The sequence below is a fragment of the Corapipo altera genome, unplaced genomic scaffold (genome assembly GCF_003945725.1).
Source record: "Corapipo altera isolate COAL_440 unplaced genomic scaffold, ASM394572v1 132075, whole genome shotgun sequence".
NCBI lineage: Eukaryota > Metazoa > Chordata > Aves > Passeriformes > Pipridae > Corapipo > Corapipo altera.
In genome coordinates, this window is record NW_020885266.1 from 1,879 (window position 1) to 25,627 (window position 23,749).

The 23,749-nt window shown below is 52.8% G+C and overlaps 2 protein-coding genes across 2 annotated transcripts; both read right to left on the minus strand.

Moving 5' to 3' along the window:
- Positions 1 to 920: 920 nt before the first annotated feature.
- On the minus strand, positions 921 to 11,648 carry LOC113940316 (succinate dehydrogenase [ubiquinone] iron-sulfur subunit, mitochondrial-like). Its single transcript, XM_027631445.1, has 8 exons — positions 11,436 to 11,648; positions 10,013 to 10,140; positions 8,184 to 8,269; positions 5,868 to 6,004; positions 5,209 to 5,325; positions 3,038 to 3,139; positions 2,758 to 2,880; positions 921 to 1,156 (listed from the first exon to the last, which is right to left on the minus strand). The coding sequence occupies exons 1-8, from the start codon at positions 11,631 to 11,633 to the stop codon at positions 1,079 to 1,081; spliced, it is 969 nt and encodes a 322-aa protein (XP_027487246.1). The 5' UTR covers positions 11,634 to 11,648; the 3' UTR covers positions 921 to 1,078.
- Positions 11,649 to 13,116: 1,468 nt separating this feature from the next.
- LOC113940317 (protein-arginine deiminase type-2-like) lies at positions 13,117 to 22,709 on the minus strand. The gene is made up of 15 exons (XM_027631446.1): positions 22,600 to 22,709; positions 20,684 to 20,870; positions 20,534 to 20,603; positions 20,302 to 20,363; positions 20,105 to 20,222; positions 19,457 to 19,582; positions 18,860 to 19,038; positions 18,577 to 18,680; positions 18,180 to 18,471; positions 15,900 to 16,051; positions 15,533 to 15,677; positions 14,830 to 14,923; positions 14,026 to 14,111; positions 13,733 to 13,861; positions 13,117 to 13,352 (listed from the first exon to the last, which is right to left on the minus strand). The coding sequence occupies exons 1-15, from the start codon at positions 22,707 to 22,709 to the stop codon at positions 13,119 to 13,121; spliced, it is 2,088 nt and encodes a 695-aa protein (XP_027487247.1). The 3' UTR covers positions 13,117 to 13,118.
- Between the last annotated feature and the right edge of the window lie 1,040 nt (positions 22,710 to 23,749).

Here is a 23,749-nt window from a genome sequence, read left to right on the forward strand (position 1 = left end):
ATGAGATCAACAGCCTCTTCCTGGGGGATTGTCCATCCCAGGAGCCACGTGCAGGACCAGCACTGACCCAGCTTAACCTGAGACACAGAAATCTGGGATAATTCAACCTGGATTTTCAGTGGGAAGTCTCCAATTCACACGTCCCACGTCAGATTTTGGGAATGAAACCCTTGGCTCCGGGAAAAGAAAGAAGTATTTTTGCAATGAAGGCAGAAACACCAGTTTGACTTCTGGAGGCAGGAACGAGCTCTTACAGCAGGATAAAAAAGATATGGAAAAACCAGCATAATTTCTGGGATCGGTCTTTCCCACCTCATCCTCATTCCCTGCCTCCTGGCAGCATCCCAGTGCCAGGATCTCAGCATCCCAGGGAGCCTCAGCAGCAGGACATTCCCATGAATTTCCACTACAGTTAAGACCAAAAAATCATCAATTAAACAGCAAACCTGGACCCTCCCAGGAGTGCAAAGAATTCCATTCTTTCCTGGCCCTTCCCAGGAGTGCAAAGAGCTGCTCCATGCAACAAACCCACCCCAATGTGAGAAATCCAGAGGTAAAAACACACTTGTATTAAAGAGAGAGATTCAACCCTTAGAAATCCCATTCCATTAGGACTTGGAATAAAAATTCCTTAGGACTTGGAACAAAAAACTCCTTAAGGACTTGGATTAAAGATCGGGATCCCAGCAGGGTGGTGACAGGACACCTCGTTCCCAATGGAGCTGCCTCTGGGATTTTATCCCGTGTCAGCTCCTGATCCTCACTTTGCTTTGGGATTTCAGAACCAGTTTCCCTCCCCCATTCCCTTTTCCCAGCCAATTCCATTCTTTCCAGAGCCATCCCAGCTCCTCCCAACCACCCCCCGGGAGGTCTGGGATGCCCCAGCGCCGTTCCACATTCAGTAAATCACCGACTCCAAGTTGTTCTTTCCAGTCTTTATTGGAAGTGCAAACCTCTGGGAAGAACAACTCCCTGCTGGAAGCTCCTGTGGCTGCCCCGGGTGGAAGCTGTGTCCGGGTTGAGCCCCTGGGGGGTTTCCATGGAGATTCCAAGGGGGATACACGGAGGTTCCAGGGAGTTACGCAGCCGTCGCCTTCTGCTTGTAGGTTGCCATCATCTTCTTGATCTCAGCAATGGCCTTCCCAGGGTTCAGACCCTACAGGGAAGAGTTGGTCAGTTCCTCTGGAAAACCCGGAGCATCCTCCCTCCCTCCCCCTCATCTAAGTCGGAGTAAACTCACTGCTCAGAAACAGTTGGCAGAGGAGCTGCTCAATACCCCTTTTCCCCCAAAAGCTGGAGGAAAATGTGATGTTGTGCCTCCTTTCAAGCACTGGAGGTTCCAGGATGGATCCCAGCTCTCAAATATGCTGCTACTCATAAGAAGAGTTGGCAGAGGAGCTGCTCAGCCCCTGCTTGCCCTAAAACCTGGACTCCAGCCCAACCCAGGCTGCATTTCCAGAGCTGGTTGAGGGTCAGGACACCCAGGGCCAGCTCGGGCACTGCCCCGGGCAGGGGGGGCATTCCAGAGAGGTCAGGCCGTGCTGAGCCAGCTCTGCTCCATCCAGCCTCCACTTCCATGGGAAGAGCAGAGCAGCCTGGAGCAGGCAGGGAGCTGGGAGCTCTCCTGGAGGCTGGAGCAGCAGCACCTCCCTGTGCCTGCAGACAAACACTCCCTCGGCTTTGGAGTCGGTTTAATCAGCAACGCTGGGATCAAAGGGGAGAAGGAGCCCTGGGGACTCTAATGAAGTTCAAGCAGGACTGAATTCCACATTTTTATGGGTGTTTGGACTTCTGGAGGCAGGAAACAGGCTTGGAGCAGCCTGGCAGGGACGGCACGAGGGAGGTGGAATTATAAACCAAGAAAAGCTGAGTGTGGAGGCGCTGGGGGGGTGAACAAGGTCAGGGCACAACATAGAAATGCTCCAGCTGAGCTTCCCTCAGGTTTTCCTACAAAACAGACCCACTTCCCGTTACAAAGGTCCTTAATCCTGCAGCACTGGTGCCAAAGCAAGCAATCCTAAAATGAGAGGGGGATCCTGTGTGGGACAGGGAATGAGCAGGAATTACCCCTGGTGCAGATCCCACCAGGTCTTCCATGCTGATCAGGACAGCCAGGACTAGGGAATGTGAGTGGGAATGTGTTATTAACCATAAATCTGCCTCACATTTCAGCCCAAGTGCTGTTTCCCTACATTCCTACAAACAGCCAAGTCTTGGGTTTCACCTTCCCCTTCAGCTGAGCTCTGGGTCACACCAGGTGATGAGCCAGCTCCCTAAAAAAGGAGGAATTATGTGCTGTCAGGGAATCACTCTGGAAAAATACCCCCACAAATGAGCCTGAGCTCCTGACAGACACATCCTCCCATCTCAGGCAGCTCATCTTCCCCACACTTGTGATCCACTCCAACATTTCCCACTATTCCACAGCCCAAGGAACGACTCCACCACCAGGTGCAGGGAAAGGTTGTCTGGAAAGCAGCAGAGCTGCTGGGAAAGCAGAACTCCATCAGCAGGGTTAGATGGGATACTGGGCAGGAATCCTTCCCTGGGAGGGTGGGGAGGCCCTGGCACAGGTTGGTTGCCCAGAGAAGCTGTGGCTGCCCCATCCCTGGAAGTGTCCAAGGCCGGGTTGGATGGGGCTTGGAGCAACCTGGGACAGTGCAAGGTGTCCCTGCCCATGGCAGGGCCAGGATGGGATGAGCTTTCAGGTCCCTTCCAACCCAACCCACTGCAGGCCTGTCCGTGAGCACCCCCCACCTTGGGGCAGGTCCTGGTGCAGTTCATGATGGTGTGGCAGCGGTACAGGGAGAAGGGGTCCTGCAGCTGGGCCAGCCGCTCCTCCGTGTAGTCGTCCCGGGAGTCGATCATCCAGCGGTAGGCCTGCAAAGCAGAGGATCTCACAGCCCAGGAACACTCCTCAGGGGGCTGGCACCAACCAGGGGGAGAGTGTAACCATCCCACACGGAAATTCTGGGCTGGGATGGGGTTGTTCCACCACCTGCAAACACGGGTGCTGGGAACAGAGGGACCCTCTCACCTGCATGAGGACGGCGGGGCCCAGGTACTTGTCCCCGTTCCACCAGTAGCTGGGGCAGCTGGTGCTGCAGCAGGCACACAGGATGCACTCGTAGAGCCCGTCCTGGGGGGCACAGCACACTCTGTCACTGCAGGAGCTCCCCACAGGGGCACTGCCACCAGCACCGCCCTCCCCTCCGGAACCGCCACCAAACCCTTCCTGGCGGGGGAAGCGCTGCTGGAGCAAAGCAACTGAAACAAGGCACACAGAAACTCCCCAGCCCCACCCAGGGCCCCCAGCTCAGGGCCAGGAGCTGGAATTTGATGGTCCTTGTGAGTCTCTTCCAACTCAGGATATTCTGATTTTATGACCCACGTAATAAACCAGTGTTTGTGACAACAGGGGGAAATGTGTGAACTGAAGGAAAATGTGGAAGTTGCTTGATTTTCCTGCATTCCTTCCTTCCTTCCAGCCCATCCCAGCGAGGGAAGGAACAGACAGGTCACCAGTTCATTCAAGGCCATGCTACAGAAAGAAGGAAGAGCAAAGTCTGCCCAGCAGCCTCCAGGAGAGCCCGGAGCTTGTCCTTGAGAGCAGTCCCAGGCAAAGGAACGGTGCCAGCCTTCAGTCACTGCCCCATTTTTATAGAGAATAAGGACTTTTTCTTTCAGGCACAGAAGAACAGAAAGTCAGTCCTACACAAAAGTCATTCGGGTACTTTTAGTTTTGCTTATTTCTACCTGATTAAGAAAAAAAATCGCCCCAGACAGAAAAGAAACTGAGGAGCTGAGGGTCTCCAAAGTCTCTTTGTAGCTCCTCAACCTCCCCCAAACTAAAAGACAGGAGTCCAACCCGACTTCATTTAAGTATCTGAAAGTTATTTTGGAAGAAAAGGCTCATGGAATTCAGTTTTGGAAGATCCTTGATGCCAGAACTCCCAGCAGCTTTGGAAAGCCTTGGCAAGAGGAAGGTCAGAGTGATCCCCTCCCGCCTAAATTTGTCTCATTTCTAATTGCACCATTTCACAGCATTTACAGAAAAAGGGGGGAATTTTTCAGCTGGCAATATATCCAAGTTTGTCCTGCACCCAGAGGAAGAGCAAGCTCAGCACTGAGATCAAAGGCAGGTTCCCCAGCTGTACCTGGGGTGAGGCAGCTCTGCCCTCCCTTCCAGGTTCCCTGATTTCTCCTGGAATGAGAAGGTGATTCCAAGGAGGGGGAAAATCCCTTCAGTCCTTACACATGGATCAGATAACGCTGGGAAGTGGAGGAGAAGAAACTGTTGCCTTTGGATAGAGATTTTTTCACCCTGTGGTTGTTCAGATGTCACAGTCACTGTCGACACCTGGGACTGGGCTATTATGGGATGTCCCTGCAGACACATACAGTAGGGATCCTCCAAAAGATCTCTGCAGCTCAGGTTTTTCCCTGAATTCCCTTTAATCAGTCTCCCTCTTTGCTGTCCATATCCACCTCTGCTTTCCCAAAATGCAGCCCTGGTGCCTCCTCAGTGACAGCACTGCTGTGGAGCAGGCTGAGCTTTGGATCATGGAATGGTGGATCCATCAAGGCAGGTCAGAGGGGAAAAAACCTGTTGATTTCCTGATCCTGACTGTGGCAGCCAGGGAAACCCATCCCAAAACTTACCCACACTCTCAGCTTTTTAAAAAGCTGTCATGACCCAGACACCTTTCAGCTTCCTGGAGAAATTTTGGATCTCCACCACCAAAAACATCCCCTCACAATAACACTCTGCTTGAGACAGACACCCAAAAACCTGCACTCCCGCTCGTGTCTCCGCATCCACAAGGACTTGGCTTTTGCCATGAGTTTTCCAGGCTGTAAATCCCAGCAAGCAGCAACACGAGAGCTCTGCCCTGCACGCCGCAGGCCAGGCAGACACACAGAGCCCAGCCTTATCTGCCCTGGAACAGGACAAGCCTGGAGCCTGCCCAGCATCTCCACAGCACAGGTCTGCCGTGGGAATGGGATCAGAGTGCCCAGGGCAGCCCCAGCTCCATCTCCAGGGCCAACACCTCCCTGGGCAGTGGCCCTGCCATGCCCTGCATCGCGGGGACAGGTCCCACCATGCCGGGGCTGCGGCAGCTGCAGGCAATGAGAACCTGCTGCACGTTAAGGTTTAAGCCTGGTCTTATCTGGGAGGGGTTTTAAGGGGGAAGAAGAAGCAGTGACCAGTTTCTGACGGTCTTCTATGGACTGCAGGTACTGCTGCTGGCCCTCCTTGGACTTGTCCTTCTTCTTCAGGTACGGCTCGATGGATTTGTACTGGGCATAGAAGTTACTCAGGTCCTGTGGGTCACAGAGCAGAGAGGTCACGGTTATTAGGATGAATTTTATACAACTACAGAATATCCTGAGCTGGAAGGGACCCCCAAGGATTATGGATCCAACCCCTGGCCCTGCCCAGACACCCCAACAATCCCCTCCCGTCTCTCAGAGTGTTGTCCAAATCCTCCTGGAGCTCTGGCAGCCTTGGGGCCGTGACACTGCCCTGGGGAGCCTGGTCAGTGCCAACCACCCTCTGGGGGAAGAACCTTTCCCTAACGTCCCACCTGACCCTCCCTGGCACAGCCTCGTGTCACACCAGACCAAAGTCCTGCAGCAGAGATCCAACACCTGCCCCACTCCAACAAAAGGTGGATCTCCTACCTCGACCTGCCACATTCCTCCAAGGGAGGACAGATTTAGTCACTGCAGACCCACCCAAAAACCAGCAGCACGAGGAACATGTGAAATGGGAGACCTGATCTTGGCTGGCACCTCCCAGTGCCATCCTTCCCACCCCAACCTGACTGGAACGGTGCCAGCCATGGTCCCAAGCTGGCACTCACCGGGACAAGGTCCTTCACCACGTACATGTGGGGCAGAGGGTAGATTTTGGTGACCTTGCTGAGATCAGAGTCAATTTTTTTGATGCAGGCCAGCGTGTTCCCCCCTCCAATGTTCATGGCACAGGAGCCACAGATGCCTGAGTGGGAGAAAAGCAGTAAAGGGTTAAATTTGCCCTCTTAAAGAAGATCCTCTTGGCCCCAAACATGCCCCTGGGCTGTCCTGAAGAAACTACGTGAGAAGAAAAACGACAGGAGTTGCCACTGGGCCAAACATGTTGTTACTTAAATAAAAAACAAACGCAGGAGTTGCTTTCATCAAAGCCCAAACACATTCTCAGTGGTGAAGCTCCTTCCACAACACAAAACAAGTGGCTTGGACACCTCATGGCTTCCAAATCATTCATTAGGTTTAAGTTTTTCGGGAGGGGAACACACTGAGCTTTGCTCAGAGGTTTGAAGCACGAGGTTGTGTTGGTGTGAGGCAGCTAAAAATAAGATTATAACGTGGGCAACTGATGCATCTTCATCAGCTATGGAATTACAGGATTGTTGGGGTGGAAGGGACCTCCGGAGATCATCCAGTCCAACCGCCTGCCAAGGCAGGGTCACCTGGAGCAGGTGACACAGGAATGGGTCTGGAATGTCTCTGGAGAGGGAGACTCCGGGCCCTCCTTGGGCAGCTCTGCCACCTTCCACGGAAACAATTTCTTCCAGATGTTCAGGTGGAATTTCTTGTACTTTAGTTTATGGTCATTGCTCCTCATCCTGTCGTTGGGTACCCTGGGAAGAGTCCGGCACCGTCCTCTTGGAGATATTTTATAGGGATTCACGAGATCCCCTCTCAGTCTTCTCCTCTCTGGACTAACCAGGCTCAGCTCCTGCAGTCTCTCCTCATCAGAGAGCAGAAAAATGGTCCAAAGCATCCCTGCAAATCAGCACTATAAACCCAAATCCCTCAGACAGGAGGATTTTGGTGCAGTGCCACGAGCTGCGCTGCCAAAGGTGAGAGGACAGACACTGCCCAGAGCCAGCAGCACAAAACCAGCCTAATAAATAGATTAAATGACATCACTAACGACCTCCAGTAATACAAGGATCGGCTGAAGCCCAGGAAGGCCAAGCTTGACAAGAAAACCACTGCAGAAGTGTCCCAGATACTCCTCATGTGAGAAGGAGACAAATGCTGGAAGGGCAAAACTCCAATTCCAGAGGATCTGCCCCATCCCAGCTGAGCTGAGTGCCAGGAATGTCCCTGCCAGCCAGCCCTGCTGCCAGGCTCCTCTGGCACTGCACCAGGGTCATTCCTCTCACTGCAGAAATGGTGACAAGTATTTTCCAGCCAGGGCTGCAGCCTCAGGACCACGTGCTCCCAGCAGGAATGTGGGAGCTGGGCTGTTTTTTGCCCTGCGTGGCAGAAAAGGGGCAAGATTGAACCAGCCCAGCTTGAAAACCTGTCTTCTCCAAGGAAAGTATTCAGGGCAATGCATTCCAGCTTGGGAATCTTTTGGCTATCTAAATATTAGACACTGAGAACAAGCATTCCCCATGGAATTCCTCCACCTGCTATGCAGATTCCAGAGGAAACGGCTGCATTGGAGCTTTTCATTTCCATCCAAGTCCAAACATCTTTAGGCAGCAACTGGCCTTAAACTTCTCCTCCTTGCAAACCCACCTCATTAAATCCAAAGCTGTTGCACAAAGGAATGCATTTCACAATAACCTCCCTTCTTGCTTTTCCACAACTCAGCATCCCAAGGTGACCCCGGAACGAGGAGGATTTTTACAGGGAAAGTCACCCAACAGGGCAGTTTTACTGCAGCTCCAGACCTGCTGATTTGTACCTGCATGAGGAACAGCCACAACAGAAAAACACTGGCTGCCCTTTTCCTCAGTCAATCCCTGGGCTTAGTCAAAGGGCCAAGAAAAAGATTCCTGAAGCTATTCCTAGAAGTCCTAAGTGCTCTTCCAATTACACCCTGTCTTGTTTCCACAGCAGTACTGAAACAGCCCCTACAAGTTGTTCCCATTCCGCCTCTGCCCCCTCAGTCTGGCTGCTGGAATCTCTCCTTGGATTTGGCCCACGCAGCCCAGCACTGGAGGGCAGCAGGATGAACCAGATTAGGAGAGAAACTGGAACAACTGGGGCTGGTGGAAGGCAAACCCGGCTGAGCTGGGTGATTACAACCTCTGAGCACGAGCTCTGCCTTTGCTGCTCCATTCACTGAGTGTTTCTTACACACAGCTGGGAGAGTTTTCCAGAGCTACACGTCCACTGTCAGCAACAAACAGTATTCCAGGCTGGAAAATCCTTCTTACCTTCCCTACAGGACCTACGGAAGGTCAGGGTGGAGTCCATCTCGTTTTTAATCTTGATCAGAGCATCAAGCACCATGGGCCCACACCTAAAGCAGAAAACAGGGTCAGTTCACCTGGAGAATCCCCCCAGACTCAGGGCTGAACTTCTGGCACCCCAACTAAGCAGCACCTAAAAGGGTTTTGGATCAGCTGCAATTAATACACATTTTTTGGCAATCCCAGGCAATAAAACAGATTTCTTGATGAGGGTGGGAGTCAAACCCTTTATCCTGCTGATGCCCTGAAGGTTCAGACAGCACAACTCAACCCCAAGTGCCTTGTACTGGTTCTCTTTGCTTTTGGGTCAGGCTTTAACAAGTCAGTCTGTCCCCATTAGTCACAAGAGACACATAAAACCAAACAGTCGTGGACAACTTCTGTAATTTTCTACCCAGCAGACAGGGCAACACCCAGAAATTATCCACCAGTGCAAGTCACACAGAAATCTGAGTCCTCTGTCACGGGGTTCTTAAGTAGGGGCTGGGGAATTTGTGTGTGGAACTCCTGGAAAGGGCTCGGGGTGAATTCCTGGGGCAGGAGCACAGCACCAGCTGGAGCTCAGGCAAATGCAGGATGTGTCCAGGAGAAGGTTTCTGCACCACAGGGAATCTGAACCCCTTCCCAGAATCCCAGGGAAGCAGGAGCTGTCTTGGGGATCCCATACCAAAGTGTGCAGGTGGTTCCAAAAGGTTAATATGGCCTGAAAATTAGAGGCAACTCAGTGGGAACAAACTTCCACCTTCTCTCCCAGCTCTGGGACTGGGAGTTACACACGGAGTGTCCTTTTGGAACACTGAATCCCAGGATGGTTTGGCTTGGGAGGGACCTTAAAGACTGTCCAGTGCCACCCCCTGCCATGGGCAGGGACACCTTCCACTGTCCCAGGGTGCTCCAAGCCCTGTCCAACCTGGCCTTGGACACTTCCAGGGATCCAGGGGCAGCCACAGCTTCTCTGGGCAACCTGTGCCAGGGCCTCCCCACCCTCTCAGCCAGGAATTCCTTCCCAATATCTCACCTAAATCTCTCCCCTTTAGTTTCAAACCACATCCCCTTGTGGTACCACCTGCCCACGTAAAAAAATCGCTCTCCCTCTTTTTTAGAAGCCTCAAAATTTTTCACATAAATAAAGTTTACTGAAGTCTTCAAGTCTTCAGCACAACTCAGAGACACAGATAAAACCTCACAAAAGTCCCAAAACAAAGTGACCATTCCCTGCTGGGACACTGGTACTCAGGGCACAGTTTATTTGTCACACACAGGTGAGGAAGGGGCAAACAACCCCATAAAACCACAGTAAAATTTGTTATATAACTGATTATATTATCAGGGATTTTTTATTAATTATATTTAAAAAGATGTATTATTTTAAAATATACATTATATGATCTATTATATAATTGTATAGAAATATATGATATAATTATACATAAGTATGTAATGTATTCTATAATTTTATAGAAATATAAAATACATTCTATAACTTAAAAGATATCTATATTATAAAATTTTATAAAACTATATCTTCATATATTAAAATATATTAAACCCAAAACATTTTAATTATATTACCAATAAATTATCGGCAATAACAAAATTATTATTCATTAATAATTTAAATTTATTCTCTTATCAGGACATACCATCAGTGTCCCCTGTGCTGAAGACAAGCTGCTCTGTAACAACTGAGCAGCACCTTCAGGGCCACTCCAAGCTTTTATCATTCCCTGGAGCTCAGTGAGCTGCTGACACCTTTAGCACCTGGAAAAGCTCTTCCCGCAGGGAATACTCACTTGTTGAGGTCCACCTCGTAGGTCTGCATGCGGGGTTTGTCCCCGGCTTTGTCGGGGTCCCATCTGTAGATGGCGAATTTCTTGAGCCGCGGTGCTGCCGCCGCTGCCGTCTGGGCTCCCCGGCACTCCTGGATCCACAGGGAAAACTGCCCTCAGCTCCCTCCACGGGCCTTGGGGCCAGGGAACAGGGTGACAGGAGGCAGCACTGCTTTGTATTTGGGGATTTGGAGAGGTTTGGGAACATCCTGACAAGGATTTGTGGGAGCGGTGTAACCTGGTGATGCAACCCCCCCCATCCTGGGGCTCCCTCCTCCATGGGGCACTGGAGATAATGCCAAAATTAAGGGACTCCCCCAGGTGTTCCTGAGGCACCATGGCCTTCAAACCCTGAAGGCTCTCCCTGCCCCCAAATTACCTCCAGAAGTTCCTAAATACTCCCTACCCAGCTCCGGGCCAACAAACCACCTCCTCCCGCTATTCCCCCAGGGAGCTTCTTCCTCCTCCAGGCCACCTTCCCATCTCACCTCTCCCTAACTCACCCTACATCCCTATTCCCCCTGTTCCCACATCTCTTCCCAACCCCTTTCTGGTGTGTTTCCCCCTCTCACAATTTCCTGTCAACCTTTATCTCCCCCTAAACCATTCCCAGACCCCTTCCTGCTTCTCTTCACCCCCAGACCCTCCTCAGCATCCCCCTCACCGATCCTCTTCCCCCTCAGCTCACCCCCCTTTTCCCACCCACTCTTCCCACTTTTTACCCCATTCTGGACTGGCCCCTGCCCAGAGCCCCCTCTGCCACCCTTCACCTCCCCTCCCAAACCCCCTCCAGCCCCCTCTGCCACTGATCCCCTTGTCCCGCAGCCCACCCCCTTCTCCCACCTTTTACCGCATCCCAGACCCCGTCCAGCCCTCTCAGCCCCCTCTCCCATCCCTCCCCTCCTGCCCATTCCCAAATCCCACACACTCCCTCCAACTCCCACACATCCCCCCAACCGCCTCTGCCGCTGATCCTCTTCACACTCGCCTTCTCCCACCGACTCCTCCCTCTTTTACCGAATGCCGGACCCCATCCTGCCCCACAGCCCCTGCCCAGAGCCCCTTCTCCCATCCCTTTCCTCCTGTCCATCCCCAGCTCCCACACATTGCCCCCAACTCCCTCTGCCACTGATCCTCTTCCCACTGCCCTTCTCCCACCCACTCTTCCCATCTCACACCGCATCCCGGACTCCGTCCTGCCCCACAGCCCCCTCCCTCCATCCCCCTCTCCCACCCCTCACCTCCTTCCCCTCATGCCCAATCCCAAATCCCACACACCCCCTCCAGCCCCCCATCTCCCTCCACACTCCCTCCAGCCTCCCCTCTGCCCCCTGTCCCTCCTCCCCGCGCCCCTCCGCGCCCCTCCCGAGCCCCCCAGCCCCCTCACCGCCCGCAGCCCGGCCCGCAGGAGCCGCGCGGGGACGCGGTGCCTCAAGGAGACTCCGAGCGCGGCCGCCGCCATCTTGGCGCTGCGCAGTTCCGAACCCGCCGGAAGTGACCCCGGCGCCGCCATGTTGTGCGCTGAGGGGCAGGCGGGCGCCCTCCGCCATCTTGGGGGTGGCGGCGGCCTCAGGGCAGGCGCCATGTTGAGTGTGGCGCGTATTGCGTTACAAAGCGGGGTGGCGGGGCCAGGACGCCTAAATCCCCCCTTGTTTTTGGTGTGAATTCCACAAAAATGACCCCTTGTTTTTTCATCAGTAATTCCCAGCCTCACTGCGTTTGCACGGAGGTGCCCAAACCCTCCCCTCACACGAGGGGACCTGCCCCAACACCGAGCAGGGCAAAATGGCGAGTGCGGGGGGTTAAAGAGTGACTGAACCATTGGGATTGGAAAAGCCCTCACAGATCATCGAGTCCAACCTGTGACCGATCTCCCCTTGTCACCCAGACCATGGCAATAAGTGCCACGTCCAGTCTTCCCTTAAACACCTCCAGGGACGGTGATTCCACCACCTCCCTGCACAGCCCCTTGCAAAAAATTACCCCCCCCTACTCTGAGGGCTTCCCTCCCTTTCTCTTACGATTATTACCCATTATTATTGAATTTCACGACTTTTTCCTCACAGCAAGTTTATTTGTGAAGTGAGTTGTGACCAACACATGCTGAAAAAGCCGCTGGGGGCAAAGGTGGAGGCAGGAAGAGAACAAGGAGGAGGAGGGTGAAGAGAGAGGAGGAGGTGAAGGTCTCAGTATTGTTACCAAACAAGGCTTTTTTTTTAAAAAGGAGTTTGTGCAGCAGTGGGGGAAATGCTGAGAGATTTAATCCATGGAATAGATGAGGGATGACAGGCAAGCAATGGGTGATGTCCACGTGTTAGAAAAACAAAAGTTTGGGGCTTGATGTACTTTGGTGTTCTCAGACCTGGGGGAGAAAGGTTAACAAAACCTAGGAGAGAAATTTACTGTTGAGACTTGGACACCAGGAATGTAGGATTTATAAAGCACAAAGACACAGAAAACAGATATGAAGAGGAAACTATCAAAGACCATTACTGAGACTCTCCCTATATGGGAAAAAGATAATAAAAAGACTGAAAATCAGCATGAGAAGCAAAAAATCAACAATAAATAGAAGATAGAATACTAATTAATTAAGAGAACTATGTAACTTGTAAACCAATGGATACCAATTCCTTCGTTTGCTAGAATTTATAAATAGTTAAAAGTTTTGATAACTGATGTACATGTTTTGTGGAGTGATCTCCATGTACCTCAGTGTTGACTAATGTTGACTTTCCAACCCAACAAACTGGTTAGAGAGTTTATTTCACAATTTTTGGTGACATGGTTGTTCCTTGAACACCTCCAGGGATGGTCATTCTACCACCTTCCAAAAGCTTCTACCCTTCCAAAAAAATTGCCCCCTCACCCCTCTGAGGGCTTCCCTCCCTTTCTTGCGCAATCACTGCCCATTCTTATGTATTTTCATGACTCTTTCCTCACAGCAAATATATTTATTAAGTGAATCACAAGCAACACACACTGAAAAAGCCACTGGGGAGGAGGGAGGAGAGAGAAGGAGGAGGAAGAGGAGGAGGAGGAAGAGGAAGAAGAGGAGAAGAAGGTCTTGCTATGGCATGAAGTGCCACCATTTGAAGGCGAAGGGCCGTCGCTGGACGTTGGTGCCACACCGGACCTCACCCAGGCTGCCATGGTAGGAGGCCACCTCCTCGAGGAAGCGGCAGCTCAGACCCAGTGGCTCCAGGAGGGAGCGGATCTGCTGCTCCAGGCAACATTCCCCTGCTGTCACGGGGCCGAAGGGTTTGGGGATGCCCAACTCCTTGGCCAGGACAATCATGGTGACCTGTGGGGTGACACCGGGGGAGATCAGCGGTGTTGGGGTTGATGATGCCCAAGGGAAGGTGTTGGTCACCCTCCTCCATCAGCCTCAGCCCATCAACACCAGTTTCTGCAGCTACCCTCCCACAGAATTCCAAATCCAACATAATTTTCCCTTTTTTATCATTAAACCCCACCTCACTATTGCAATTTCACTGCTTTGAGAGGGTTTTTGCCTAAAACCCCACTGCAAGCAACACAAAGCCACAAAGTTATGTTAGGCCTGCTGAATGGAGATATTTCCTTTTTCTAGACAGCTGATTTGTTTTGGGACAACTCTGGGGACTCATCCTGGCTGACTAAGCTGGTCTTTGGAGAGCACCTGAGGAGTGGGGACCCCCTCACCGTGTTGGGGAAATACGGCACAGCTTTGCCCTGCTTGTCGAGCTTGAAGAGGGCGGGCAGGTCGATGATGTCCTCCTCCGTCAATCCCAGCTCCCTCTTGAGGATATCCCTGTTCCAGTCGATGCAGCGCTGGAGGGGATGGAGAAGGGCAGGTTGAGGGGGGACACACGTGGGCACAGTCCCCAAAACCATCTCATGCAGGAGAAGAGCCAAAACACACCACCTCCCTTTGCACCACACTAGGGCAGTTTTTGCAAGAAATATAAATTATTACCAAAAATGTCAGTTCTTACCTGGGCATACTGGTTCTGCTGCGCCAGGATGTCATTGGAAAGGACCTTGTTAATGGTGACTCGTTTTGTGTCTGTCCCCGAGTACCCTAAAAATGCAATGTCCCATCAAAATGAAGCCTGGCTTAGGATGGGGTACACAGATGGATAAAGTCCCCCATATCCCAATTTCCTGAGCTTGGAGTAAGGTTGCTGGAGTCACAATTCTTAGCGTATTGGGAAAGTGAGGGAAGAAAAGCTCTGCCCATTGGAAAGAGCACTGGAAAGGTCTTGTCATCCATCTTCCTGCCCACAGGAATCGTCATCTGCTGAATTTCTCCAGAGCATCCACCTCCAGGATTTGGATCCACCCCCTGGTTTGGGGCCACCTGGGTCTTCTCAGTGACCTTGAGGGACCCGTGGAGATATGGAGACATACTTCCAACCCCATCGTGGATCAAAATCCCAAAGAAAGGATTCCCAAAGCGACAAAAGAGTGCTAATTTGGGTAACATGAGAGCTGCCAGTTGTCCCACTCCGTGCCAGAGCTCCGCTGGCATTTGGAGATGCTCCATGCCACCAACCAAGCATCCCCTCCACGCGGAGGGCTTTATCCCTGCCATCCCACTCGCTTCCCAAAATAGGCCGTGAGGAGGCTGGGGGTGGTGGGTGGGCATCCCATCACAGTTTACCAGCTGTGAAGGACAACCGGGTGGGACGATGTCCCTGTGTGGCCCCGAGTCCCCCTGTCCCTCCGGCTGCCCTCGGCCCGGTTGCTGCAGCTCCGCTGACACCAAACCCTGCCCAGAGCCACTCGTGTCCCCTTGCCTTTGAACATGGTGGCTTCTCCCTGGCCTTCCTTCTGCTTCTCCCGGAAAAGCTTGTAGCACGCGGCAGGACTGGCCATCAGCATCCGGAATCGCTGTGGGAAGGTGGGAAGGAGAGGAGTCACCCGAAGGGAATTTTCCAGAGCCTCAGGAGACCCCAGGGACTTGCTTTTGCAAAGAACCTGTGCTAAACCCCTTTGAATTAGGTGTCTTTGCTGCTATTTAGTGCCTTTTTTAATGCTTGGAGGGTTTGTGGGGAACGTGTGGTCATAAAGATTCCTTTTTTGAGTCATCCAGGTCAAGGCTTGGTTTTCCTGAGGGAAAAGTCTTGTGTCAGGGTTTCCCTGAGGGAAAAATCTGTGTCAGATGCAGCAAAAAACGTGATAGAGGAAAGAGAAATGTTTTGGAAACATCTGGGAGAAGCTGAGGCACTGGGAATCTCCAGGCTCATGGATTTACATTGGAATCTTGAGGTTTAAAGTTCTTGGACTACCTGTGCAGGCATCGTTTCCCTTCTGTTTCTGTTAATTATTTGCTCAGTGAGTCCCCTATCATGCTCAGATCCCTCATTTTGGGGACAGGAGTGAAACCCAAACTGGTTAGGAGTGCCAAAGAAATGAGTTTTGGGGTTTTTCGTAGAGGTGTCCTAATGGGATTAGTATCTTGGAAGAGGAACACCAAAGGGATGTGGGATTTTGGGGTACCTTTTTGTCCGAGGTGGGCACGAACGTGAGGAACTCATTGACGTTGCCCACAGCCAACCAGTCAGAGTAGAGCTCCACAGGAGCCTGGACTCGCTGAGCATGGAGGAAGTCCCTCACCATCCTGGTCATCCTCCTCCCTGCAGATCTGGGAGTGAAATCCCCAAGAGAGGGAATGCGAGGGTGAGGATTTATCCATCAACACGTAGTTGGATGTAAATAGCCGCCAAGGTGGAGGAGACTGAGCGCGCCCACCCCTTTCATAGCCACTCAGGGAAGGTCTAATTAACCCAATTAACATGACTTTGATGATATTTTGGGGCTCTTGTGGTTCCTTTGCTCCCAAATCCGTGTGTTCCCCATGCCTTACGTGGGGAAGCTGCTGCCGATGAGGATCCTGCCCAGGGGATACTCCTTCCCCCCCACGGACACGGGCGGACTGACCTCCAGGTTGCCGAAGGAGTCGAGGCTGGTGATGGCTTCAAAGAGGGGCTCCTTGTGCACATAGCCGAAATCGGAGCCCTGGGAAAAGAGGGATCACTGCCCTGAGTCCCTCCTGCCTCTGGCGTTTGATCCTTCAGCCAGGCTCAGACCTGCTCCAGAGGGTAAACACAGCAAGAGGGAGACCCGTCCACGGGTGAGGAGAGGGGAAAGGAAAGGTGAGAGGAGAAAGGTCTCTGGGTCACGGAGGCTCGGGAATAAACGGCAAAATCCGGGAGCAGAGCTGAGGCGTTGAGATCCCACATCTCCTCTGGTATACCAGAGCCAACAGTTAAGTGTCCACATTAGGTTAATTAGTGCCAGGGCAGCCCTGGAGCAGAGCTTCTGGATGGCTCTTCCTGAGTGGGATGAACTGCAGCCCCTGAGGGTGAGTCTAAGAGCCACCCAAAGGGCTGTATGGCACTTAAATCCTGCTTAAGCCCTGATTTCCAGGTCTTAATATATCTGGGACTTAGGGTGTTGTGCATGCAGGGTAATTAACTCTTGGCTGTGATGTGTCAAAGCCCAAAGGGGAGATTGTGGAGTTAAAAACAGGGCAAAAATGGCAACGATGGGACACAATTCCTGTCGTGGACCTGTCCTTGATCTCCAGTTTGAGTCAACACGGGCTTGGAGCTCCCGGCAGCCCCTGGGACCAGATCAGGTATCTGTTAGGTTGGAGTTAAATCCCAATCACTTATCAGGGTTGGGTTTCCATGGGGATAAACCAAATATACAGGTCGGGAAAAATGAGCAGGGAGACCCGAGAGTGCTTGACTTCCACCTAGAAATTCCTTTTTTCAATTGAGGGTGTTTGGAGAAGCTGGGATAGAGAGAGCACAGCTTTCCTCGAGGCTCCCCGTGCGGTTTTGGGGAGTCTCTGGGGGATGGCTGGGATCAGCTCCTCTCTCCGGGTGCTGAGGGGGTACTGAGCATGAAACACCTGCTCTCAGCTTGTTTCAGTTTAATAAACCACGGAGCCCCTCCGGTTTCAACTGTCAAGGCGCTGGTTCATCCCAGGTTTGCGGGTCGCATCCAAGTCCTATCAGTTCCCCGTTGATTTTGAGGGGCTAATTCCCTGCCGGCTCCGTTTCCCTGGCGCAGGGTCCCAGGGCTTAGGGCTTGGCCGGGGCGCGAGGAGGACCCCGTGCGTGCCGAGTTTGGCTCAATATTCTGAGCTGGAAAATGAGATTGGAACGATAGCGGCGGGGATTAGGGAAGGCTTCAAAGCAGAAATTGGAGAATAATGTGTTAGCGGCTCCCAAGGCTGAAATTGCTTCCCTAAGTAGGGAGCAAAGCAATTCCTAAAGAGGGCAGATCCGAGCGGGCGCCTGCTTATTCGCTATTGCCACCCGCCGCATGACTCCGAGACTCTATGTACTCATGTCAGGCATGAGAAAAGATGGATTTCAATGCTCCTGAAAGCTCTTAACCTTCCCCAAAGTGACAAAAAAAGTGACTCGTCCTCTTCTCCCGTTACTGGCGGAGAGAGGATCCGGGCTGAGGCTGCTGCCAGCACCCGCTGGGAGTGTGGGACAGCAATTCCGTGGCTATTTGGGGGTGTCCTGCCCTTTCTGCATGGTGGGATCTCAAGGGGATCATCTTTTTTTCCATGCTCGTCTTTGCTGGGCTCTGCCAAATCGCCCTCTGCGGGGTCACCGCCGTCCCGGCACGCCCTGCCCATGGCTGGCCCTTTGCCTTGGCAAAGAAGCCCCACGGGGATGCTGTTGGCAGCTTGTTCTCTTCCAAGGAAGTAAGTTGACCCCTCTCATGCTTCCCTTTCCTCTCCTGCTCGGAAGCTGCTGGATATTCACAGGCATAGGGGAGGAAAGGAAAAACCAGCCCACCACTGGGGTGCTGAGGGTGAAGAATTCCAGTCCCAGAGCTTGGCAGGAATCTTTCATTCCCGGAGGCGTGAGCTCCTCCTTTCCTCTCTCACCCAACACCTTCTGATCCCTGCTTTGAGGGGGAGTGAAGGTGTTGGTGTGCTCCCAATTGGAACTGGATGGGATGGTATCTCCATGCAGAGCTGTTAAACTCATTTTCCAGGCAATTCCTTGTATGGCCTCCAAGGAACCAAGTGCCAGGAGGGTTTTAGGAGTGGGGAATTACATGAGGAATAAAACCTGCAAGCTGCTCCTCAGGCAATGCAAGCAAATCCTTCTCTTACCAGCAGCTCCTTGACGGGGAGTTGCTCCATCCCTCTATCCCGAGGGGAATCCAGCACCACTGGGAAGCACTTTTGGGGAGCGTGGGTGTAGCCAAACTCAATCTCATCCTGAAGAAGGGAGGAAATCCCGCATGGGGCACAGGAAGGAAAAGCTTTTCCCTGCCTCTGGAGCCCCCCTACCTGCATCCAGCGATCCCCACGGTTGGTGTATCCGAAGCAAACCTTCAGCTTGCAGCCGGCCTTGGTCACCAGGGTCTGGATCTCCTTGGTGAACAGGTAGTTGTCCTTCATGCTGGGAAAGGGGATGGCAGGAGGGAAGGAGATGAAGGGTGGATATTGCCTCTGCCCAGCCTGTCTCCAGGACTGGTTTGGCTGGGAATACCCTCCCCGGCCTCACCTGCAGAGGAAGACGTTCACCGGCACCAAGGTGTTGGGGGTCATGATCCATGGGGCCACCCGGAACACCACTGTGTCCGTGAAGGCTGGAGTGTGGGGGATACCCTGAGGGAGCAGGTGGGAATCGGGGTCTGTCCACACACTATTCCCCCCAAATGCCCTTCCACTGAGGTCCTTTCTGGGGTTAATTAATGGGGATCACTCTCCATTCCCTCCCCATCCCCTTCTCTGGGATAGCTGCAACAAGGGACCCCATCTGCACCCCTTCCCTGGAGCTCCCAGACCTCTGCCAGCATCTCCAGGAGGCTGACATGGATGGAGACCAGCCCGGAGAAGGAATCGTTGGGAAAGCAGAGCCCCTGGACGAAGAAGTCGAGCTCGGCAGCCCCCCCAGGGTAGGACACGGCGTGGAACAGCTTCCTGCAGCCCAGCACCTGCACATAGCGCTGCCCAAAGAAGGGATCTGCAAGGAAACGGGGAAAATGGGACAATTCCAAGCCTTCATTGGTGTTCCAAGCCTATTTCCTTGTGCAAGGAGGACTCACAGTCCCTCTGTGCTGGAGTTTTTCCACCTCCATGGAGATACAACTTTGTCTGTTAGAACCACCTCAAAACAGGATGGAAGGATTTCGCAATTTTGTCATGGACAATGAGTATGAGGAAAAACATCTTGGCCTTTCCTTGGATGGAGCAGCCACTGGGAAGGCATTTTCATGGAGTTTCTGCTCATCCATGGGATGAAAATGCCACCAGGCTGACAGGGAGGGAGGGCAGAGAAGAAAGGGGCAGAGGAGGAAGAGGAAGAAGAAGAAGGGGCAGATAAGACAGAGGAGGAAGGGGCAGAAGAGGAGGAGGCAGAGGAGGAGGCAGGAAGGACTTACTCTGCACATGGAACACCCCAACCCTGTCGGCGTCACGGACAGAAACAGAGAGAACGATTTCGTACCCCCGGGGCAGGCGCTGGGGCCCCTCCATCCTCAGCACCATCTGGGCCATGTCCTCCAAATCTGGGGGGCAAACAACAAAATTAGGAGATGTCTTATATGCTCCCTCCTGGAGTTTGCACCTCCTTCCCAAGAAAGCTGCTCTTCCCTCACCACCACCCTTTGCAACCTGGAAAAACAAGCCCTGCTCCTGCTGGCAAAGCCCGTGCCTCGTGCTGGGAAACAAATGCCCTTTTTAGCTTTTATTTTCCCTCCTCACCCCTGGCACGGCCTGTCCTTGACCTCAGAAACCTGATGGGCACTGGCTCCGTGTGGTTTTAGTTTTCCAGGAACAGGTGGGTGTATTCCTGGCTGCCTTATCCTGAGCTCCTTTCACCTGTGTGAGGCAGCCCTGGTGATTTTTCAGGCTCAGCTTCATGGCTCTGCTTGGCCACAAATGCTTTGTGTGTTATGAAATGCAAAAAAATTCCCACGTGGGAAGCATGTCCAACAGCTGGCGGAGAGCAGCTGGTTCCTGAGCAAAATTCTGTCCCAAAAAATGTTCGAGAGAGGGAATCATGGAGGATTTTTGGGAAGCTCTGTTACCTTCTTTGTTGAACACCTGCTCGTTGTCGCAGTCGGACGCCGGAGCGGAGGGAATCTCCTTGTCACAGCCGACCAGCAGGATGGCGCCGTGTCCCTCGGGACCCCAGCTCCAGCTGGCCTAGAACAGCCCACTGAGGCTCAGCAAGCTCAGCCTCAGGCAAGCCCGTGGATTTTCCATGTGGAGGGAGAGGGGTTACCTTGTTGGGGCTGTTCCTCTCCACCACGCCGTCCTGGTCCGCATCGACGTCCAGGGAGATCCCTGGATGCACAGGATGGGTTTCACCCACCCATCAACCCAAGGCACAGCAAGGTTGGGTGGGAGAAAAATCCCCCCAGACCCGGCAAACGTGGGTCTACCCGTCCCCCCACCCACCCAAGGGATCAACGGGATGAGGATGGGTTGTTGCACCCAGGAGCCTCCGTACTCACCGATGCCAGTGAGGAAGACCCCGGCTTGGGTGATGGGCTTCCCTTCCTCTCCATAAAAGCTGACAGTGACCTGCAAACCCCCAGATCCCTGATTGGGAAAGGATGTTCTCCATCCGTGGAGGTCCCACACCCGATTGTCCCATCCCTCACCTTGTTGTCGTTGATCTCGGTGCTGGGCTGGCTCATGCTGAACCTCAGGACTGTCCCCTCCTGCAGTGGCCACCGCGTCCCACTGCCGGGCACCGGCTCGGCCTCGTCGCGGCCCCGGGACACCACATCCACACTGACCCCCTCCGTGTGCTTCACCCCAAAGGAAACCGCTCCGGCTGGGGCCGCTCTGCCAGAAACATTCTACGTTTGGAGAGGTTTGCACCCAAAACACTCAGTTCTCACTGCAATTAATTCCATGGCCAAGACCGGGCACGCCGGCGTCACCACACTCGCCACCGGCTCCTGCTGCCCTTTCCTGCCTCCCTGGGAGTTTGAGTTGTCCTTTGCTTTTAGGGCAGAAGATGCTGTTTTAGCACAAGGAGTATTTGAGCCAGTGCAGATTAGGATCTATAATAATCTCAACCAAGCCGCTGGAATTAAACTTGGGTTTAATGCCCTTCAGTGGAGAAATCTCTGTTTATTTTCCAGCTGGTGTTTGACAGCTCATCACGGCACTGTGGCCACTCCACTGAGACACTTTTCTGTGGGAAGCTCTAAGGGGGATGATTTTATCCAACTAAATCAGAGGTGATTTTATCCAACCCCAAAACTGTCAGTGCTGCCCCACTCCCAGTCCCATATGCCTTTTCTCTTCCCCAGCCACTCCGAGCAACCCCTTCCCCTCTTCTGGCTCCTTTTCCCAAATTTCTGCTTCCCAGCAGAAGATGCTGGTTTAGCACATTGGTATTTGTAGCCATTGGTGCAGATTAGGATCTCTAATAATCCCAGTCTAATTGGTGCTGCTGGAATTGAACTTGGGCTTGCACTTCAATGGAGAAATCCCTGTTTACTTTCCAGCCTGGGCAAACCCGGTGTTTAACAGCTCATCACAACACTGAGAGACTTTTCCATGGGAAACTCTAATTTGAGGCTGATTTTATCCAGCTAATTTGGGGTTGATTTTATCCAACCCCAAAGCTGTTGGTGCTGCACATCTCCCAGTCCAGGGTGCCCTCGCTCCTCCCCAGCCACCTCGTGCAACCCCTTCCCCTCTCCTGGCTCCTTTTCCCGAATTTCCCAGTCTTTCTAGGTTATTATTTTTGAGCTGTTTGCCCCGACACCCGAGAGCTGGTGCCGGATCCCCGTTACGGCTTCATTGCTCAGATGGTTTCTGGATGCCGATGGTCCCACCAAACCTGCCCCGTCGGGGAGGGGGGAGGGAGGAAACCTGAGCACTCCTTTGCTCCTGCCTGGGTGTCTCTGAAATTGTTAAATTACTTTTAATTATACATGGAAAAACTGGTTCAGTTTCCTTGTTTCTTGGTTTTGGGAATCCCACCAGGAATTTGACCTGGAGAGGTGCCAGGGGAGTCGTAACTCTGCTGCTTGGCTTGAATATCAAGAGTGAGATTTGCAAAAGCAAGGACCAGAATTAATCCCCAAATGAGCTTTTAAACTTTTTTTCTTTTCCCCCTTGGGGGGGAATAATTATCCTGAAATTCAATACTAGGATTGTTTTAGGGAAGGTAGTGTGGGGATTTCCCACTTTCCCAAGACACGGTTTTTTTCGCTAGATCTTGTTTTCCTTCCCTCTCCCAGCTGCATCCCTTCCTTTGCATTCCATCCCTGTGGCTCCTGCTCATCCCTCCGCTCTCCAGCAGCATTCCAAGATGACACCAGATCAAATCCACCATGGACTCGGGGTAAACGCTGCATTGTGGAAATGGGGGTGCTCGAAGCTTTCCCGGGATTTGCGCAGCCTTGCAAAGCCCAGGGTGGATTTTGCCCACAAAAAGGCGTCGGGGCCGCGAGGTTCGGGAAAGCAGGCGGGAAAACGAGGAGGGGGATTTGCAGGAGGGGTGAAGGTGAGGAGGAAGGAGGGGGTGTGGGAGGGAAGGCTGGGGTGTCCCACTCACCCGTGGACATCGGCGTGGATGCGGGAGCCCAGCACGCACAGGGCCTCGATGCGGTCCCCGGGCTGCAGCCGCAGCGTGCGACCCCCTGGCTTCTCCCGGCCCCCCGGCATCTCCCGGCACTGTCCTGGCAGCACCGGCCCCCGGCACCAGCCCCTGCTCCTCCTCAGCCCCCTGCACCCAGCCCCTGCTCCTCCTTCTCCTCGGAGCACAGCCCGGCTCTGCTGGGCTGGGGATGACACTCTGCAGCCCAAAGGGAGGGGGAGGCTGGATTGGACCCTCTAAAGCCTCTGGAAGATGATCTCCGAGGGGAGGGAAGGGATGGAGAGGGAGGGCAGCTGGCCTGGAGCCTGCTCAGCTCCCAACCCTATGCAAGGAGCTCCCCCAGCTGTCCCCAAATCCCTCCACCCTCTCCATGACCCCAAACAGGAATCACTGAAGTGGGGGCGATTTTCCAGCAGTTTGGATTTTGGCATATCCGCCCTTTTTTTGCTCTCTAGGGAAAATCTCTGGCTGCTCTTGGGAGGCAGAAACACGGTTTCCCAGCCCTCAGGTGAGAGCAAAACTCTCCTTTTTTTCCCCCTGCTTATTTTCAAAGGGAAACTGGGAACCAGTTGCTGCTGAAGGGAAATCAGGGTGGTTTTGCCACCCCATGGAGCATGGCAGGAGCAATTGCTGCCCACGCAGCATTTGAATTATTTATTACCATCCAACTAAATATTCATTTCAGAACCCAAACTTCTGCCCCAGATTTTGGAAGCCACAAGCAATTAGTGACAAGCAGAAATGTTCAGGGTGATGTTCCTTATTTATATCCCTCTCGGGCTTCTCTTTCCAGTCCTTGCTGGCCGCAGTGCAGGGAATCAGCTCCAATCCAGTTTTCCAGCTGAAAGAAATCCTGGCTTGGGTTTGTTTTTTGTTTGTTTTTTTTTTACCACGACCTGAGCAAATGTGAGTGAGGACTTTGCTGAGCACACAAAAAAGATGCAGTTTTGCTGCTTTTCTGCATATGCAAAAATGAGATTTGGGGCAACAGGGAGACTTTCTGAAACAGTATAAATGTTTTCCCTGAGCAATATGAGAAAACAGAACCCACTTTGCTCCCGGGCTATGCAAAAGCATTGGGAATTTGGATGAAATGACCCCCAGCTTA

What these genes read in the sequence shown, in the direction of transcription:
- LOC113940316 (XM_027631445.1), bottom strand. Translation starts at nt 11,633, where the DNA reads ATGGCGCCTGCCCTGAGGCCGCCGCCACCCCCAAGATGGCGGAGGGCG. An exon ending in TACGAGGTGGACCTCAACAA is followed by an intron (nt 8,270 to 10,012) that starts GTGAGTATTCCC and finishes TTTCTGCTTTAG; the next exon opens with GTGTGGGCCCATGGTGCTTG. An exon ending in GCACCAGGACCTGCCCCAAG is followed by an intron (nt 1,157 to 2,757) that starts GTGGGGGGTGCT and finishes TCTTCCCTGTAG; the next exon opens with GGTCTGAACCCTGGGAAGGC.
- LOC113940317 (XM_027631446.1), bottom strand. Translation starts at nt 22,709, where the DNA reads ATGCCGGGGGGCCGGGAGAAGCCAGGGGGTCGCACGCTGCGGCTGCAG. An exon ending in TCCCCGTCAAGGAGCTGCTG is followed by an intron (nt 16,052 to 18,179) that starts GTAAGAGAAGGA and finishes CTCTTTTCCCAG; the next exon opens with GGCTCCGATTTCGGCTATGT. An exon ending in TGCCGTATTTCCCCAACACG is followed by an intron (nt 13,353 to 13,732) that starts GTGAGGGGGTCC and finishes GTCACCCCACAG; the next exon opens with GTCACCATGATTGTCCTGGC.